Genomic DNA, 18,365 nt, shown 5'->3' on the forward strand with positions numbered 1-18,365 from the left:
TGTAGAAGCCCCCACCAATTTGGCCTTATCCTTCTTGTGTAGAAGCCCCCACCAATTTGGCCTTACCCTGCTTGGTTAGCTCCTCTGAGCTCAGGTGGCCCATCTTGTAGAGTCTGGCAGTCTCTCACCACTGTCTGAGGGTCTAGACTGCCTGATGCTTCTAAGCTTTCTCCTCATTAGACCTATTTTACTCTGAGGTTTGGGGCAGGTGGCCTGAAACTAAACTTACACTTTTGTTGTAGTGGAAATAACACTGGATTTGAGTAGAGGACTTGGATTCAAATCTCAGTTTTGTCACCAAATACTCAGGTTACCTTAAGCAAGTCATTTAACTACCTACCCTTCTTTTCCTCATCTGTGAGATTTCATCGAACAGTTGTTTGTTAAGAACTTAGTATATGCCAACTACCGTGTTAGATGCTTGGGTTACAAAGACAAAAGCAAAACCTCCTCTTTCCTCATGAACATTAGATTGATTGTAAGCTCGTTGAGGGCAAGAGACTATCTTTTGCCTCCTTATTTCCCCAGTGCTTGGCACATAGTATGGCTTAATGTTTATTCAATGAAAGAAGCTTATATTCTACAGGTTGAGAGTTGGTCAGTTCTCCCCTTCAATTCCTATTATACTTTTGGTTCCATTTTATGGCTTAATTATGATTATTGGCTGACTTCCATTTATCTCTTTCCTATTGGTCTTATCTTGCTAACAAGATTATAACTTCCTGGAAGACAAAATCCTTTGTAGGGTCAGCACCATGTTGGGTATATGGAAGGTACTCCAAAACTAGGTTGAATATTAGCCTTGTCAGGGAACTTTCCTTTAAGTGTATCACAATGTTTTACTTATCTTTCTTTGGTAATTTCTCCACTTTCCAAATGAATTCCTCCTTGTGTATGACAGTAGGGCTGCTGACTCCTGAATTTGCCAAAAGTTTCCTGGAATCATTGGCGAGGCCCCTGACTCAGAGGCAGAGATATTTTCCTCCCAGGATACCAGACAGTGACCGCCCATCCAACCACCCCACTCTTTGGCATGATTTTCTTGAGGGAGTGGCTTGGAGAGAATGCACCGTCACCTCCCTGGCTTACAGCAGAGGAGTGGTACCACCACCACCTAGCAGCAAAATGTTGTTAGCCTTCATGGCAAGCTTAGTAGCTGCATTCATGAGCTACAAGGAGGAGACTCTCCTTTTCTCATAGTTTCCAAAGCCTACCATTATTGTGTTAGTAATAGCAATAATGACAAAATTATGAAAGTAGTAATAATATCTTACATTTGAATTTGGTTTTATGGCTTCCAAGCATATATGCATTATTTCATTTGATCCTCATCCCGTGCTGTAATAATGCCAGGTACTATCCTTGCTTCACTGGTGAGAAAAGTGAGTTTTGAGAGGTTAAGTGACTTCTGAGAGATTACAGAGAGAAAGTTTCAGAATGAGCACTTACAACAGTGGTCTTAGGTCTCTTAGTTCAGTATTCTTTCCACTGTGCCCCATGATGCCAAAAGATGCCAACTAGCTCAAGCCGAGCAGAGTAGCATTTGTGCCCTGGTGTGTGCCGTCTTATTGCATTTCTTTTCCTTTCTTCTTTCTGCTTTTGTGCAGTGACCCCCAACTTCACCTTCCCTTTAATCGGGCATTGAGAGCTTTCTCATGAGCTCTTTATTGCTGGTTGGTTTTCGGCTCTCCGAGAATGCACAGACTAACCTCCCTTCTGGAAGAATCTGTTAGATGGTGGCACCTCAGAGACAATTCTGGTTCTTGTGAAGGTTTCCAAGAACAAAGTACTTTTCCTAACATCCTTAGACCTTGCATTTGACAAGGGAGGTGTAGGAAGGGGACAGAGAAGCTTATATTAAAACGTAGTGGACATGGAAGATATAAGGAACCAGTGATGAGAGAGAGCATTATATGGAAGACATTCTATGAAAGCACACCCTCCCCGCCCCAGCAGTATCGTACATGACGATTATACCTCATATTTATTGAGTACCGTAAAGTTTAAAAAGCACTTTAAATATATTTTCATTTGATCCTCACAACAACCCTGACAGTTGCTATTATTATTATTTCCATTTTACAGATGAGGAAACTGAGACTGAAAGAGGTTAAGGGACTTACCCAGGTTCACACAAGTAGGAATTGTCTGAAGGGGTCTATGAGCTCAGGTCTTTCTCATTACAAGTTTAGACTTAAATCCACTATACCCTGCTGTCTGTTATATAGAGACATGAACTTCTCAGTTAGAAGCCAGCCTGGCCCAGGCTAGTATTTAGTTGTATCTCCAGCAACTACCCCTCATAATCTGACTGTCCTAGGTCCCCACCTACCTCCCACAGACCAGCAGGTCCCTTTCATCTAGGAACAAAGGACTTGAATGGGCAGGTTCTGAGGGATATATGCCAACTCACACAACAGGACAGTGATACACAATGCCCCAGAGTTGTGGGTCAAGCTATTCTTTGTTTATTCCAGTTATGGAGGAAAGCAATATTTTTATTCAACAACTACTTGCCCTGCTGATTCTTATAGGCCACTGCCTTTAAAGGGAGGGGAAGTGTTCACTCTGGAAACCCAGCGTCTCCTACGTAACTGTAGCTGTTTCTCTTTCTTGCTGGTGTGTTTTCATTTTCCATCCTGGTGTATTTAACAGCACCTTTCTGTTTGTCCTTGTATGGATTCAGTCAGTCAACAGGCACAACAACAATAACATCTCCGCCATCGGCAACAACAGCTGTGTGGAGATGGTGGATGAGGTACCCAGAAGGAACAGGAATACTCAAAGGATTGCAAGTCAGACAGTGTACTACATATAGGCATGAAAGAATGTGGCTCCCCATCCTGTGGCTCCCATGGACAAACCTGGGTAGTGGCATGGTGACAGAATGGTGATGCACATCCCACTTGAGAGCCCAGAGCTCTCGGTCTCTGCCCTTTTATCTGGTTGCTGTTGTTGGGCATCTTCGTAAGAACCCAGTGGGAGAGGGACCTTAGATGTAGTCAATCAGCAGGTGGCCCAGACTGCAACTCCCCTGCCCCCTCCCTCAATCACAAGAACATTGTGATTAGGATAATACGATGACATTGTATACATGCTAAACTGATTATGATCAGGAGAACATTCAATTCTTTATCTAAATGAAGCTGATGAAACCAGTTATGGAGTACATGGGAACTTCCTGGTACAGAGGCAGTTCAATCAGAGATCAAACATGGAGGGAGTCCTTTCTGTCATCTAGGCCCTAGAAATAGACCAGTCCTCACACTAACATTTATACAGTGACTTAAAGTTTACCAAGCATTTTCTGTAATCTTGACTATATATCAAGCCCAGTACCAGGGACAGACATCCCAAAGTGAGACAGTCCCAATCCTCATTGCAGTTTATATTCTTCTAAAGAGAGTATGGACTTGACTTCCATCAAACACCTGAATAGTTAGTTAAGAGTTTTGTTTATCACTTTTCAAAGTTCCATGAATCTGTGCTGGGGATCAAGGTGGGTGTTAGCAGTACATAGCTGCATTTCTGTTGTTTGGGCTTCTGGTCATATTACAAAACAGCTTTTGGATAAGGGGTCCCACTTTCAGGTTCAGATAATACATTAAAACAGCAAATTTGTTTTAAGGAATACATCACAGTTTGTTAGATCTTATATCATGTCTTTTATTCTAAGAGAAAAAAATACCTAAATGACAGAACATTTTACTTCAATATATCAAGGATATATAATTCAATTGGTATGGGTGCATATTCTGTCCACTGAGGTAGCCCCATCCAGGCTAGCTGGGTAGGAAGCACTGCCAGCCTTCCCTGAGGACTCTCAGGTCTTAACTCGATCTGGTTGATGGTAGGAAGAGTGACTGTGGGTCTTTATACTGGTTGGAAGTCCTCAACTGTAGTCCTTGGTGTGAGATAGAGGACCACTAGCTCTTACCATCTGCCCTGCTGAAGCATCCAGAAGTCCTCTGGGCCTTAACATCTGTTTCGCCTGCTGTGCCCTCTAGACCCCTGGCACTAATCTGATTTCCTGGAATGCTCGAGGGACGCCGAGACCTTGTCTTTCTCCTGCCACTGTATCTGTAAGGCTTCTGGGCCTTTCCATTCATCCTTGAGCTGAGTACTTTTATTTGTGTTATCTCTCCCATTAGATTTTGAGTTCCTTGAGATCGTGGTCTAGTTTTTTTGTTTATATCTTCAGCTTAGCATAGTACTTGGCATGTAGTGCTTAATAAATTCTTTTAAAATTCATTTATTCAACCTATAGCCATTCTTCTGCCACTTAGTAGAAGGTCTCATATAACTTTTGTGGATTAAAAAAATGTCATTATCCTGAGACCCACCTGATGGTGAGCCTCTCAGAACTTTGTTAGACAGGTCCTAATATAAGGTACATCACTGGTTCCATGTTGGAAACCTTTCCAGCCTAGTAGGAATCTGATCATAGACTCTGGTGAAATAGCTTTCAATCTAACAATCATTTATTAAGTGTCCCAAGTTATGTAGCAGATACTGGAGATACAGAAACAAAAACAAAAACCCTGCTTTCAAAGGGTTTATATTCTGTTGGGGGTAGTGGGAGTGAAACATAGAAAGCTATACAGACAAAATTAAATATGCATAGATACAAAGTAATTTCTGGGGGTGGGGTGGTGGTGGAAGGCACACATCTAATATTATGGGCAGCTTTTTAAGCAAAAGAATATTGGTTTCAGAGGACATGATAGAGATGTAAAGTGAAACAGAGACGTGGAAAGAATGGCCTGGCATGGATGGGTATGAGGAAGTGGTATCTGGGAAGGGACACGTCTGCCTTAGCATTTGTAATGTGGATTTGATTTTTAATCTCTGAGCAAGCAGTAGAAGGGAGTGGAGTGTGTAATTATGTAATCAGCAAGTATTTATTAAAGACTTACTAAATGCCAAGAACTCTGCTAAGCTCAGGTAGCTTATTTCCTAGTTTTGCCTGATGGTCAAGACAAGGGTCAATGTAGTCCTGGTGCCTGGCTGGTTATAAAGTGGTGAGGAATAATTGAGTTATTCACCATCCAATTACCAACCAAATTAGCCCTGCCTTTCATTCTTGAGTATATAATTTATTCCAGGGTGATGGGTTTCGGTGAGTCGTTAGTCCTGGATTGACAGCCATTGTAGGTCAAGAGATGAGTTCCTGGGTCACCTCCATCCCCACCCTTCTACCACGTCCCCTCCCAGGGAAAAGACAAAATATTTTCATTAAATCCATATTTGGATGAGATATGTCCAAGTATGCATTTTTCATGCCATAGTTAAAAGAAATGTGAAAAACCTTTGGCTATGCATTGCATGTATGGTAACATTCAGGAGTTCAGGGCCATCTGCAGAGAAGAGGGCATTCAATTAGAAAGCAGAATCATCAGTCATCTTGCCTTCACCACCAGAAAGGTCAGCGGGACAAAGTCTTCCTCAGTGTTTCTAGGTTCAGGAATGTTACCTCATCCTTTGCCTGCATCCTAAGCATAGGTGAGAATAAGAGATGCCCAGGCACCAAGGGCAGCTTGTTTACTAGCTGGTCTTAATATGCCTGGGTGCCATCGCTCAGTTGCCACAGCAACCAGCTGCTGCTGTAGGCTATTTCCTCAGCTGCCTCTTTCCCTCCTGCCTCAGCAAGGTCTAATTTGCATTTCCCAACCTCCTCTTCACCTCCCTGTCCCTAGCTCGACTTCACATGCTGTCAACTTTGAAAGAGGCTCATCTTATTTCTTTTTAAACTTAATAAGCATTTGGAATCATCAAGCACTGGTTTTTCCACAATGCTCTCCGGCAGACACCTTTCACTGTAGAGGCAGCATGCTGCTGTCAGAAGATTATTGTCTCTAGAGTCAGAGTTCAAGACTTCCCACTCACATTTACTACCAGTGTGACCTTGGGAAGTCACTTAACCTCCTTTTACTCACCTATAAGATGAGGGAGTTGGTCTAGATGATTTCTGAGGTCCCTTCTAGCCTAAGACCTGTGATTTCTTCTGCCTTCAGACCGCTCTACTCAATGCCATCAGGGTTTTCTGGCTCTCCCTTTCTCTTTTCTGTGTGTGGTTGGTTGTTTGGGGGCCTCACCTAAAAGGCACTTAATTACACAATGTAATTGTTATTGTTCTGTTTCAAGGGTGTCAGCATGGAGACTGTGAATGAGAGTAAGGTAGTGACCCCTGACTTTGGCACAGGACCTGCAGAAACCACCCCCAAGCCTTTGCCATTTAAGGATCCCAAATTTGTGGTAAGTGTTGTTTAATAGATACCTTAAAGATTAATTGAAATGGCTAAATAAAATGCTGGTTTCCTTGAAGATTTTTATAGTAAACATGCACAATGTTTTAGTAGTAAAGAAAAAGTACTTTCTATTTATACATGATCCAAAGTTACTTCAGTGGAAATTAAATGTTAATTTGGCAAGAAAATTGTGCATATATCATGGAAAATTTTTATAGAAACACTTCTCATGCCAAAAATTAATATTCACTGGAGGATAATTTTACGAGATTCTGTTGAGGTTTGAATCTAAAATCATAATTCTTTAAATCACTTAAAAATTGTTTTTGTTTTTACATCACAAAAATTCTCCTGGTATACCTCTGCTCCCCACCCAGAGAACCATTCTATATAACTAATAAAATTATAAGGAAGAAAATAATTGAAGAGAAAAAAATCATCAAAGCTTATCAATACAGAAAAAGTCTGAAAATATATGCAATATAGTACGCTTGTGCATATCTTCAAAGAAGTGGGGTGGGAAGGTATATTACTTAATGGTGTCCATGATGTTGCTGTTCTGGTTTTTAATCTTATGAGAATGCTTGACCTATCAATCATGTTTTTAATGATTAGTCAGTACGAACTTTTTAAGCATTTATTGTCAGGCAATAGATGTAGGAGTGGAAAAAACCCATCCCCTGCCTTTAAGGAGCTTATGTTCCAAATGGTATGTATACCTATAAATAGATGCCGAAAATATAGAAGGTAATCTAGGAGAAGGCACTGGCCTTTGGGAGTGTCTTTATTTTTTCTACAAAAATAGAGGATTTTTCAGGAATATCAAAGGAAGAATACACCTCAAATTTCATGGAATTTGAAACATATAAGAGACTTTAATACAGCTAGAACGAGCTTGATGGCCTCAGACTTAGTGCATTATATATTCAAGCTTCATAACAAAGGAAATATTCTGTTAACTTGTGTGGGAAGACTTGTTAAAAATAATAAATCATATTTTATTCTTTTACATTAAGAAAATGTTTAGCACACAACAAATTTGCCAGTAATGACAGTAATTTGATTGGGCAGGGCAAGAGTTTTTGCCAGTGCCTGAACAATAGTGCTTTTTGTTTATGTTTGTTTTTGTACCTTCTCTTCTCACTGTCCTTGTGTGTGATATATTATTTTTTTTTAATTTTTCTTTTTCTTTTTTTTGCCTTTTTTGGAGGGGTAAAGGCAGGGCAATTGGGGTTAAGTGACTTGCCCAAGGTCACATGGCTAGTAAGTGTTAGGTATCTGAAGCCAGATTTGAACTCAGGTCCTCCTAACTCCAGGGCTGGTGCTCTATTCACTCTCTACCTAGCCGCCCCCCAATATAATATATTCTTAATGACAATTTAAAGGTTTTGGAAAACATGTTGAGCTTTTGGAACTCTTGGGACATCAGAATTCTTGTTCTGAGGGTAGAGTGGGATAAGGTAGGCAGGGCATGGTCCTAGGCAATAGTCATGGTGAAGTGGCTAGTGAAGGCAGGAAATGGGCTTTGGCAAGGCAGCCTCTAATTACTGTAGGTGGGGGATCTTTGATGGTTCAGGGTAGAAAAACCAGAGGTATCAGGTTTGGAGAGCTATCCTGATGGAAAGTTAGGGGAGACAGAGAAGAGCCTGGGGTGGTATTGAGTCCCCAAGTAGGCTGGAATATTGTCATTGTAGAAACCCTCCTCTTCTCAATCATTCAGGAGTAGAGAACCTGCCTTCTAAGCTCTCAAGTGTGGCCCTTTGACTAAATCCATACTTCATAGAACAAATCCCCTTAATAAAAGGGTTTGTTCTGTAAAACTTGGACCCCTGTCAAAAGACCACACCCAGGGACCTAGAAGTCTAGAATCTAGACTGATACTTTATTAAGGGAACATGCCCTATGTAAATCCTGCATTATTTTTATTTTGCCTCACAGTTGCTTCAGAATGGCATCCTATCATTTTACATCCTCAGTCTGTCTGACAGACCCTGGTCTCCATTTCAGTTAGTTCCTTTTGGTGTCCATAACAGACCTTCTGTAACTTCTATCTGGAAGCCTTATCTCTACCTCTCCTTCTCTTACTCCTCTATATTCACTGCTCATCTCTTTCATATTTATGTCCCTCTTAAAGCTTTTCCAAAATATTGTTTGATCAAAAAGGTAGCAAGCTATAGTTGAAAGAGCAGTATGTGAAGTCAGAAAACTAGGGTTTGAATCCAGGCTCTGTTTTTTATGCTTGTGTAACTCTGGAGAAATCACCTGCAACTTCAGTTTTTCTGAGACTATGATTTCCCAGTAGAATGTAAGCTCTGTGAGGGTAGAAACTGTGTCATTTTTGGTTTTATGTCTCTGGTGCTTAATGAATATTTGTTGTTAGATTGATTCTATGCTTTGCAGTCCTGTAGCATCATGAGGAGATTGTCAGTGTTTAAAAATATAGGCTTTTGCGGCAGGGAGCCATTTGGGATCTTTGAAAGGGTTTGTTGGTTCCCAGATTCAATCCAACTCACTTTTTGACTCCTTTTCAAATCCAGACTCAGCTTATTGTCCATGTACCGTGTTTGTCTGTGATATATGTGTGCTGTTGGACCAGCTGAATGTGCTGTCTTTCCACCCACTTGTCATAAACTGGGTAATATGGGGGAAAAGTTGAACACTTTTGTTAAATATATTGATGGAAACTTGAGAATGTATTATACAGGGTTTTTCATTTAATAGAATTCTATATATCCTCATCACTAAAACAGCGTGGGCTGGGGCTTGGAAGCAGGTTCATTTTTATAGCACTGAAGGTTATAATGATATTCCTTGAAACAGGGTTTTACCTGTAACTGGAAATCATGTACCTAGCAGTCACTTTGTCAGCTTTGAAGATGGAAGCTCAGCATTAGCTCAGTTGGTTAGTTCACAGTGTTGGTGACACCGATGTGCATTTTCCATATGTGGCAGTTGGCTTGGCTCTCTTCCATTGCCTGAGACCACAACTGCAGTCAGCGATCTGTGCTTTTGGTCAAAACAGGGACCAGGCGAGAGACTGTTAATTAGAATCCATACAAGGTCATTCCCATTAATGGAAAAATAACTTTAAATATCTACTCATTGCATTGATAAGGTCAGGTGCTGCATCCTTGTATGTGAACAGCGGCCCTCCCGTTAAGGGACAGTTTTGGTAAAACCTATCGAACTGTGAAGAACAACAACATCAACAACATTGTGGTGTGTGCCATGTGCAGAGTATTGTGGGAGGCACTGAAGGCTTCCCATGGGACCTGACCTTTGTCAGTGCTTCAGCTACAGAAATAACACACCTTGCTCTGGGAGCAGCAAAAGCCTGTCAGCACCTCTCTGTTTATAGCGTCAGGAGCTTTTAAAGCCAGGGAATGGGTAAACAGCTCTGTTTTGGGTTCACTAATTACAGATTGGTTCAGCTATTGTTGGGGACCCACCTGCCTCTACCAGACCACAAGAAGCTGTTCTCAGTCTCTCAGCCTAGGCACTTGCTTTCCACCTATTCCCTTATGTGTATAATATACATAATATATAATATACCCTGTGTATAATCAAATTCTGCTTCTTCCTGTGTCATACTGTCTAGTGAGGAACTCTGAATGCTGACCTCACCCACCTACTTAACCTTTGTATCTAGCCTATTTGACTTCAACTTGATCGTTGGGATTGTTGGTAGCCATGTGCTCTCTAAACCAGCGTCCACCTTGACTCAGCCCATTTTACCTGGATTCTTTGCTGTGTACACTCCATGCACCATTGGTTTTAGCCTGTCTTGTTTTGGCCCTCTTTCTCTCTCATGTTCTTGGTCTAGCACTGACAGAAACCATGACAAAGAATTTATTTTGTCATCGAAACTTTTTTCTTAGAAGTTGCTCATTATTACTGCTTTGTTGTGAATACATAACTGGATTTAGCTTTAAGATTATAGGAATATCCACTTCAGATTTATTATTTATCCCTTCCTAAGAAAAGGGTTTTGCTTTATGTAACTAAGCTAGTGAATTTTTGAAGTCAAACAGAAGCTTCTTTTTTCTGTGCCTGGAAAATAGAAGATTTAGGATAGTGGCAGCTAGAGAAAATGGATGATCTTTTACAAATCCTTGTGAGAGCTGAGTTGAAGAAAGGAAATATGTGCAGTTGAAAAATGTGCGTCAAAATGCTGTGCCTCTCAGGCATTCCTAAATTAGGAAGAATATTACCCATGCTGGTGAGTGTTTCATTTATTTTATTGTTTGGACAGTCCATGTTAAAAAAGAAAGAGAAATGATCCATACTGCTTGGGCCTATCTTTGTCTGCAATTATAGTACAGGAAAAGCCCCGTTATCCAGCCAACTAACTGACAGAGGGAAAAGCCGAAGAGAGTGGCATCTCGGATACCCTCTCCAGGAGGAATCATTACTCAGGCAACTAAGAGATGCCACTCCTTCCCAGAACAGGGAGAGGAATACTGCAGTCGAAGGCAGCAGGGGCCCAGGAAAAGCCAGTCCCCACAACAGAAAAACAAGACAGGAAATGTGGTGAAAGAGTAGAGAAGGAAAAGAAACAGTGGGAAAACTAAGCTTCAAAGCAATGCTATGGAATAAGCGAAATAGGGCAAAGTCAGAGAGGCTGTGAGCTATAAGCCTTTCCTCTATACTGACATTTCAAGTAAGCTAGAAGAGGACCTCATAATGACACAGATTGTCATAGAGGTTTGAGTGAAATTCATGTTAAATCATGGTCCCTTGAACAAATCAACTGTAAGTCTCAGTTAACCGGAATTTTAAATGGCCATACCTCGTTTTCCCATTATGTGGGATAATAAGGTTCTACCCCATCAGTTAGTGGAGAATTTTGGATGGAGATCCTCATTTATTATCACTGTCTTGACTTGCTTGAAAGAATGAATTAGAAAAACAATTTTTTTCATGACTTTTAAAAAATATTTGTTGCTTACATTTTGTTATGACTCAACAGACAATTCCCACTGAACACCAAAATTAATCCCCTGGAAAACTGCCCAATAATGTGGTTGTGCATGTTTGATGGTTCTTATCACTTTCTCCTACAATCCTGTAGTTCATGGATCGTTCAAAGAAAAGAAAAAATCTGTGCTTTAACTTTGATAGTTGAGGCAGTGTGAAGTAGTGGATAGCGTGATGGACTTGGAGTCAGAAAGACCTGGGTTCAGATTCACCCTGTGACACTTACTAACTGTGTTAAACTCTCTTAAACTCTCAGTTTCAGTTCCCTCATCTTTAAAATGAGGAATTTCTTGTTTTATTTTTAGGGCTGCCTTGCAATGTTGTTGTTGTTGTTGTTTTAAACAAGGTTGCTGCAAGATCAAATGAGGTGCTATGTACACTATGTATGCTTTGTAAACTTTAAAGCACTATAGAAATATCAGTTTACTATACTGTAATACAACATTGTACATTGTATTTGACCTGAATTAATTTGTCTTTTAAATGTAGGTTTGAATTCCATTGTTGTAATTTTTTAATATATTGTTTCTTTGACTCTACTCTTTTCATTCTGCATCAGTTCATACAAGTCTTCCTATATGTTTCTGAATTTTTCCTATTTGTAATCCCTTACAACTTTTAAGATCATGGCTCTAGGGCTGGAAGGAGTGTCAGAGGTCATCAGCTGAGGATACCAGGGACCCAGAGGTCGGGTGTCTTGACCAAGATCACAAGTAGTAAGCATCAGAGGTAGGATCTGAGCCCAGGTGCCCTTATTAACATTACATTATATTCCTGTGCCTTAGTTTAATCAGCCATTTTTCAGTCAATCAATCAATCAACAGGCATTCATTAGGTGCCTACTATTTGTTGGGCACTGGGGATATAATAACAAAAGTGAAACAGGCCTTGCCCTCAAGAAGGAGACAACATACACCCATACAAGTGTTTACAAGATATATGTACAAGTCAAATACAAGGCAGTCTTGGAGATGAAGATGCTAGCAGCTGGGGGCCAGGAAAGGCTTTCCACAGAAGGTGGCACTTGAGACAAATCTTAGGGGAAGCCAGGAGTTCTGAGAGGAGAAGGGGAGGAAAGAGAGCATTTCCGATGTGAGGGACAGCGAGTGCAGAGGCACAAAGGTGGCAGAGGGAACAGTGTGTCTGCAAGTACATCAGGATGGCTGAACTGCAGAGTGTATGGAGTGGGGCAACGTGTAAGAGACTGGGAATGGAGGAAGGGACCAGGTTGTGGAGAATTTAAAGCACCCAATAGAGTTTACACTTGATCCTAGAGTAAGAGGGAGCCATTCGGGTTTATTGAGTAGGGGAATGATAATAAACACATGCCTGCACTTGAGGAAAACCACTTTGGGAGCTGTGAGGAGGATGGACTGAAGTCCAGAGTGTTTGCAGGGAACAGAAGGATCCAGCAGAAAGAGTCTGAAGCTTAAAGAGAGAGAGGTAAGGAGAGTAGGGGCACTCTGCTGGAGAAGACTGGAAGAGCTGAGATGTAGCCTATGTGAAGAGGCACTGGCCTTGCTGAAAAGGACCACGTCTTCATCTGGAGACTGGAGTAAAGGAGGAAATAGTGGGGGATGAAGGCAAAGGATGGTGAGGTGAGGAGGGAAGAGGAAGCTCTTGGAAAATACTCCATTGCCTTTGAAATAGCTGAGGTGGGTCCTCAGCTGGATGGTTTCAAGCTGCGGGAGGCTTAAGGAAAGAAGAGAAGTTTGGAAGCAGCTGCTAAGGTCATCCAGATAGAGAATTGATCAGAGAGGGGTAAAATACTTGCCTTAATCATTGGGCACACATTTTGTTTCCAACTTTTTGTTATTACAGATAATTTTTGTATGAATTTTATAAGTGGCACCAAGTAATTGCTAACCAATGAATGAGGCTTCCTGGAACCTCTGGGCTCCTTTTACTTTTAGTCTTTATTCTCCTAAAGGTCCACTATTAAGAGTTGCCAAGCCATTGAGATTATGGCTCATTAAATAGAAGTGTTTTTCTTCCTGTGATTCTTGAGGGATATAATAATGAATCCATAACAATCATATTTGATCATTCACATTGGATTTATTGTTGGTACCAGGTTGCCATCACTGCGAAGCTTTGAAAATGCAAAACGACTTTTTTATTTTTGCCAGTATTGTGTTCAGTTACTCCTTTTCTGATTTTTTTTTGTCTAATTCACAAAACAAAAGTGACATCAGTGACATTTTGCAGGCTCCTGTGTCTTTTCAGGATGTCTAATAATTTGCAAGTGAAATACTTATACCCAAAGAGTTTACTTGCTCTTTTAGCTCCAATTCTGTGGCAAATGATTTTAATGTGATGGGAAATGCCTGTGGTGTGGAATTTAGCAGTATTGGACTAAGCATTGTCTTCATGTCTTTCCGTTTGCATGTGAATAGTGCATTTTATTTCCTCAGAATCTCCGGCAAACTAGTTTTGACAGTCTAAAAGTTTAGTTTTTTCTTGCAACTAGGATTAAAGTGTACAGTACGCTATTTCTTAAATTAGCCTGGGTAACAACTGATAGTTGACAGGATGAGGAATGCCTTCAGTTTGAAGAAAAATCAGTGAAGATGGCACTTTGACAGTGTGACACTTCTAACACCATGCTTGTCATTCCAGCACTCGGGCATTGGGGGAGCAGTGGCAGGCAAGAAAAACAGGACCTGGAAGAACCTGAAACAAATTCTTGCTTCTGAAAGGGCATTGCCATGGCAACTCAACGATCCGAGCTGTATGTGGTTTAGATACTTTGCATGTGTTTATAAATAATATATCCATAAGTAACTGTCTTAAAACAAACCTAAATTTTTTGTGTGTATCTGCACCATCATTGATAAACACTTTCCATTTTTAAAACAGTGCAACTGGCAAACATATCTCTAAGTATTTTACAGTAGTGGCCTATATGTGTGTCTTCACATGGAACTATAATGTATGTAAAGTGTTTGGTAAAACTTAAAGCACTATATTGTGCCAGCTAAACATATACCTACATTTATACATAGTTGTTTTTGGTCCCCAGATAACTGATTACAGAGACCACTCACTACCTGTTCTTTATATAGTGGCTAGTGAGTTCTCTGTCACTAGAAGTCGTTAAGTGGAAGAAGGATGCCTTGTTGGGGATTCATGCTCAGAGTGAGGGTTAAAGTAGATAACTTCCAAGGTCTCTTCTGACTTTGTAGTTCTAGTTTTTGTTTTATTTTTTGTCAGACTTAACATTTCATTACAGCCTAGGCTGGTATGTGCTGACATAATGTAGCTCTATATTACGTGAGCTTATTTTAAAAATATATTTTGCTCTTCTATTTTGTTCCAAAATAGAGTGGAACCCTACTTTAATGGATATTTTGGAGCATAGATTGACTCCTACGTTGTAGAATAACTAACTATATTATGTCAGGCATAGACTACACGTAATGGATTTGTCCTGGAGACATGACTTAAGCTCTATTATGTTTAAGTCTAAGTAATAAGATGTATTATGGGACTCTTCTACCGCTTTTGGAAATACAGTATAAATGATAAACTTATATATACTTTATCTATCTCTGGCTCTCTGCTAGGGCATTTCTTCCAACAAACTAAGCTGAAGCTGCCTATAAGACACTGGGTAGCCCAATGAAAATGAAAACATCCAGTCACTGAATGTTGATTTGTAGTGCTGTCAAACATTCTAATGTTTTAAAACATCCCAAAGACTGATAGATTCTTTCATTTGAAAAAATTTATTACTTTGAACTTATAGTTTTAACTAGAGAGAATGAGAGTAGCAGATCTTTTTCATCTCCTGGTTATAGTAGTTTTGTAGGAATATAGCAGAGCAGTGTGGAGGAGCAGAACCCGTCTTGGATGTGGCCCTTAGTGAATCAGTGCCTAATAACTGAAGAAATTTCATGGCTGTGCTTCCTTCACATTTTTCTTAGTCCCTGGAGAGTCCTATAAGTATGTAATAATTTAACTAAATTTTATGAGTCTTGTTAGTTTGAAAAGTGCTTATGTCTTTTCTCCCCCCTTTTAGACTTCAGTATAGATGCTCCTCCTTCCTTTAAACCAGCCAGGAAGTATTCTGATATTTCAGGACTTGTTGTAAGTATTAATTGTTATCTATATCTAAAATTGGCAAAATTCCCTGATAAATATCTGCTTGGACAGTCCATCCTTCATGTGTGGGAATGATATTGTTGACTTTGCTGGGAGGACATTTCCTTTGAGTAGGTTTTCTGGTGGTGGTGTTCTGCTTCAGTGCCTCACCATCGAGAGGGGGCAAGGCTCAGCTTTTGAAGACTGTCCCCTAGAAGCAGATCTGGAAAGGCTTTGTGTCCAGCCTTCATGATGAGGACCAGCCAAGCTAAATTTAGAGAGCCTGGTCATCGAGAAGACTGACCACTAACTAGGTGATGAATTTTTTTCAGCCACAGCAATTCATTAAACAGCCTACTCAGGCATAGGCAGCATTGTTTTTTGCATCTTTGGAGGGGTATAGTCACACAATTGATATCACAGATCTTTAAAATATTAAAGATAGATGGAAAACCGAACCATTTACACCTAAGGCTTTTTTTGTGACAAACCACACATTTATAAGATTGCCCTAACTGTGGAAGGCAGCCCAATAGACTGCAAAGAGCACTGCTGTTAGACACAGGAAACCTGTGTGAGTACCCTCTTCACTAACCAGCCAGCTGTGTATCCTTGGACAAATCATTGTGGGGCCAGGAAGTGGAGTGAAGGGAGCACAGGACTTGTCAGAAGGCCAGGTTTTGAGTCCTTCCTCAGACACATATCTGGGAGACTGTGGGAAAGGCACTTAAAACCCCTCTGAGCCTCAGTTTCCTCTTCTGTAAAATAAAGGGGATGAGCTAAATGACCTGGCTTTAAATCTGTTACTCTTTGAGACCTGGGCACTTGTCTCAGCCCTTTAACTAATTTCCTGTGTGACTCTGGACAAGTCAGTTAATGACTTTGGGTTTCCATTGCTTCAGCTGTAAAATGGGAGTAAGAATAACTTACCCACATGAAGACAAGAGCCTGAGCCAGATCATCTTGTGGGTGCTTTTCAGTTCTAAGATTTATGATTCTGTGGGGCGTTATCCAGAGGGGTGGATATCAGTAGAGAGGGTAGCCTCTCCCAAAGATCATCAGACTTTCCTGTACGTTATATTCAGTGAGATAGCTCCCATTTGTCTTTTGTTTTGATATATTTTATTTTGACATGGGGGATTTATCTCAGCAAGCATGTAAATGCCCCACAAACTACATTACCTAAAAATAATTAAGCTTGAAAGCATTAATTAAAACTTTTTTTTAGTCAGTAAGTGTTTACTAAGTACTTGCCAGTGCACCAGACACTATGCCAAGTGCTTGAATTACCAAAAAAAACCCCCAAAACCCAACAACTAGTGCCTGTCCTCAAGGAGCTTACATTCTAATGGGAAAGAGAATGGGCACATAAATAAATGTATACCAGCTACAGAGAGAGTAGATGGAAGGTCACCTTAGAGGTGAAGACACTTGTAGCTGTGGGCACCAGGAATCTGAGGAAAATCACTTAACCAAACTGGCCTCAGTTTCCTCATCTATAGGAGTATGTGTCACTTTCCACTTTCGTAGATTACCGCTTGTCAACAGAAAAGAATTATGTTTTAACTTTAGTAATTTAGGAACAGTGTTGTCGTTTTTTCACATAACTTTTGTAAAACTGTGTATCTTGGTGACTTTTTAAAAATCATTTTCTTAGTAGGAAAACAAGTACATTATTGCACTGGCATTGCTCATTCAGGCCATTATCTGACTTGTATTAAGAGAGTATTAAATCCCTTTTTTTAACTAGCATTTTGGTTAGGCAGAAGACTAAATAAACATAGAAGGAAAAACCTGGACCAATTTTTTTTTTTTTTAAGCAATCGGGGTTAAGTGACTTGCTCAAGGTTACAAGGCCAGTTATTTCTGGGTGTGGTGCTGAGCGTCTGAGCCGGGATCTGATCTCCAGGTCGTCCCAACACTGGAACCGGTGCTCTTACTCGCTGTGCTACCTTTTTTGTTGTTTTTGTTTTTGTTTGGACCAATTATTTTTGAAATGCATGCATGTTACTGTTGAAGTTGTAAAAAAAATCGTTATCCTTTGAATGTTTGTGATTTGGATATTTAAGTTCCCTAATGAGAGATGGCAAATAATATGTGGTGAGAACAACACTGGTCTGGAAGGCAGGAGATCCAGGTTTTAATCCTTTATCTGCCACCAGTTAGCCCTGCCCTCAGGCAAGTCACATAATCTTTCTGGGCTGTGGTGTTCTCATCTGTAAAAGGAAGAGATTAGCCTAGATTATTTGGAAGGCTCCTTTCCAGATCTTTTTGAAATTTGACTTTTTAACCCTTTACTATTATCAAAGAAAATGAAGTAATCCAATTTGTTGTGTGAATAAAAATTATTCACATGCTTTAAATTTTATGTCTCGCATCAAAATATAGGAGTCCTGTTTCCATAGGAACTGACCAAAATACATGCATAAGCTTCATATGTGATAATATATCTCTCCGACCCTGATTTTACTTATAAAAATGTTTGTTAGAACTTTAGAACTAATTACTTATTATTCCTGTTATTCTTATAGTTGCCTCCAGAAAGCAGAATACTTTACAAAAATATCTTATATATTTAAAAGTGACAAGATATATCAGAGTTTTAGTACCCTGGTAGAGCATACTCAGAAGGGAGTTCTTCCTTTAGGCTAAACCCTAAACCCTAGGTTATCCTAATGAAATGGTGGTTGAAATCTTTCTCATTAACATTTAAGCTAGGGAGTCTATGTTCATTTCAACAAATGTTTATTAATAAGCGCTTTGGGAGTTAGAAGGAGAAAGACACAGTTCCTGGCCTCATGAAGCTTATAGACTAGTAGAGGAGACAGTATGTATGCCAATCATTATAATACAAGATATGTGTGAAAATGCATCATAAAATGGATGAAATGCTCTGTTAATTCAAAAAAGGCCAGGGGATATAGAAAACAATAGAAGAGATGACAGTTACACTGTACCTTGACACATGGATAGAAATTGGGCTTGTAGAATTGTCCAATATTCCAGTGAATGGTGTCTTACTAATTCAGCTCTTTTACCAGCAGCCATTGTCTTAAT

At 40.1% G+C, this 18,365-nt stretch overlaps 1 protein-coding gene across 1 annotated transcript in view; it reads left to right on the forward strand.

Annotated features, from left to right (window-relative positions):
- The window catches only part of INO80C (INO80 complex subunit C), a 54,615-nt gene that overhangs the window by 34,725 nt on the left and 1,525 nt on the right, over positions 1 to 18,365 (forward strand). Inside the window, exons 2-4 of the mRNA XM_069075974.1 lie at positions 6,145 to 6,255; positions 13,845 to 13,956; positions 15,247 to 15,314. Of these exons, the coding sequence (XP_068932075.1) occupies positions 6,145 to 6,255; positions 13,845 to 13,956; positions 15,247 to 15,314 (291 nt within the window). The remainder of the gene's footprint in view (positions 1 to 6,144; positions 6,256 to 13,844; positions 13,957 to 15,246; positions 15,315 to 18,365) is intronic.

Source organism: Petaurus breviceps, unplaced genomic scaffold (assembly GCF_028583685.1).
Source record: "Petaurus breviceps papuanus isolate PSGF00001 unplaced genomic scaffold, PetGlider_PUasm1.0 151, whole genome shotgun sequence".
Classification (NCBI taxonomy): Eukaryota; Metazoa; Chordata; class Mammalia; order Diprotodontia; family Petauridae; genus Petaurus; species Petaurus breviceps.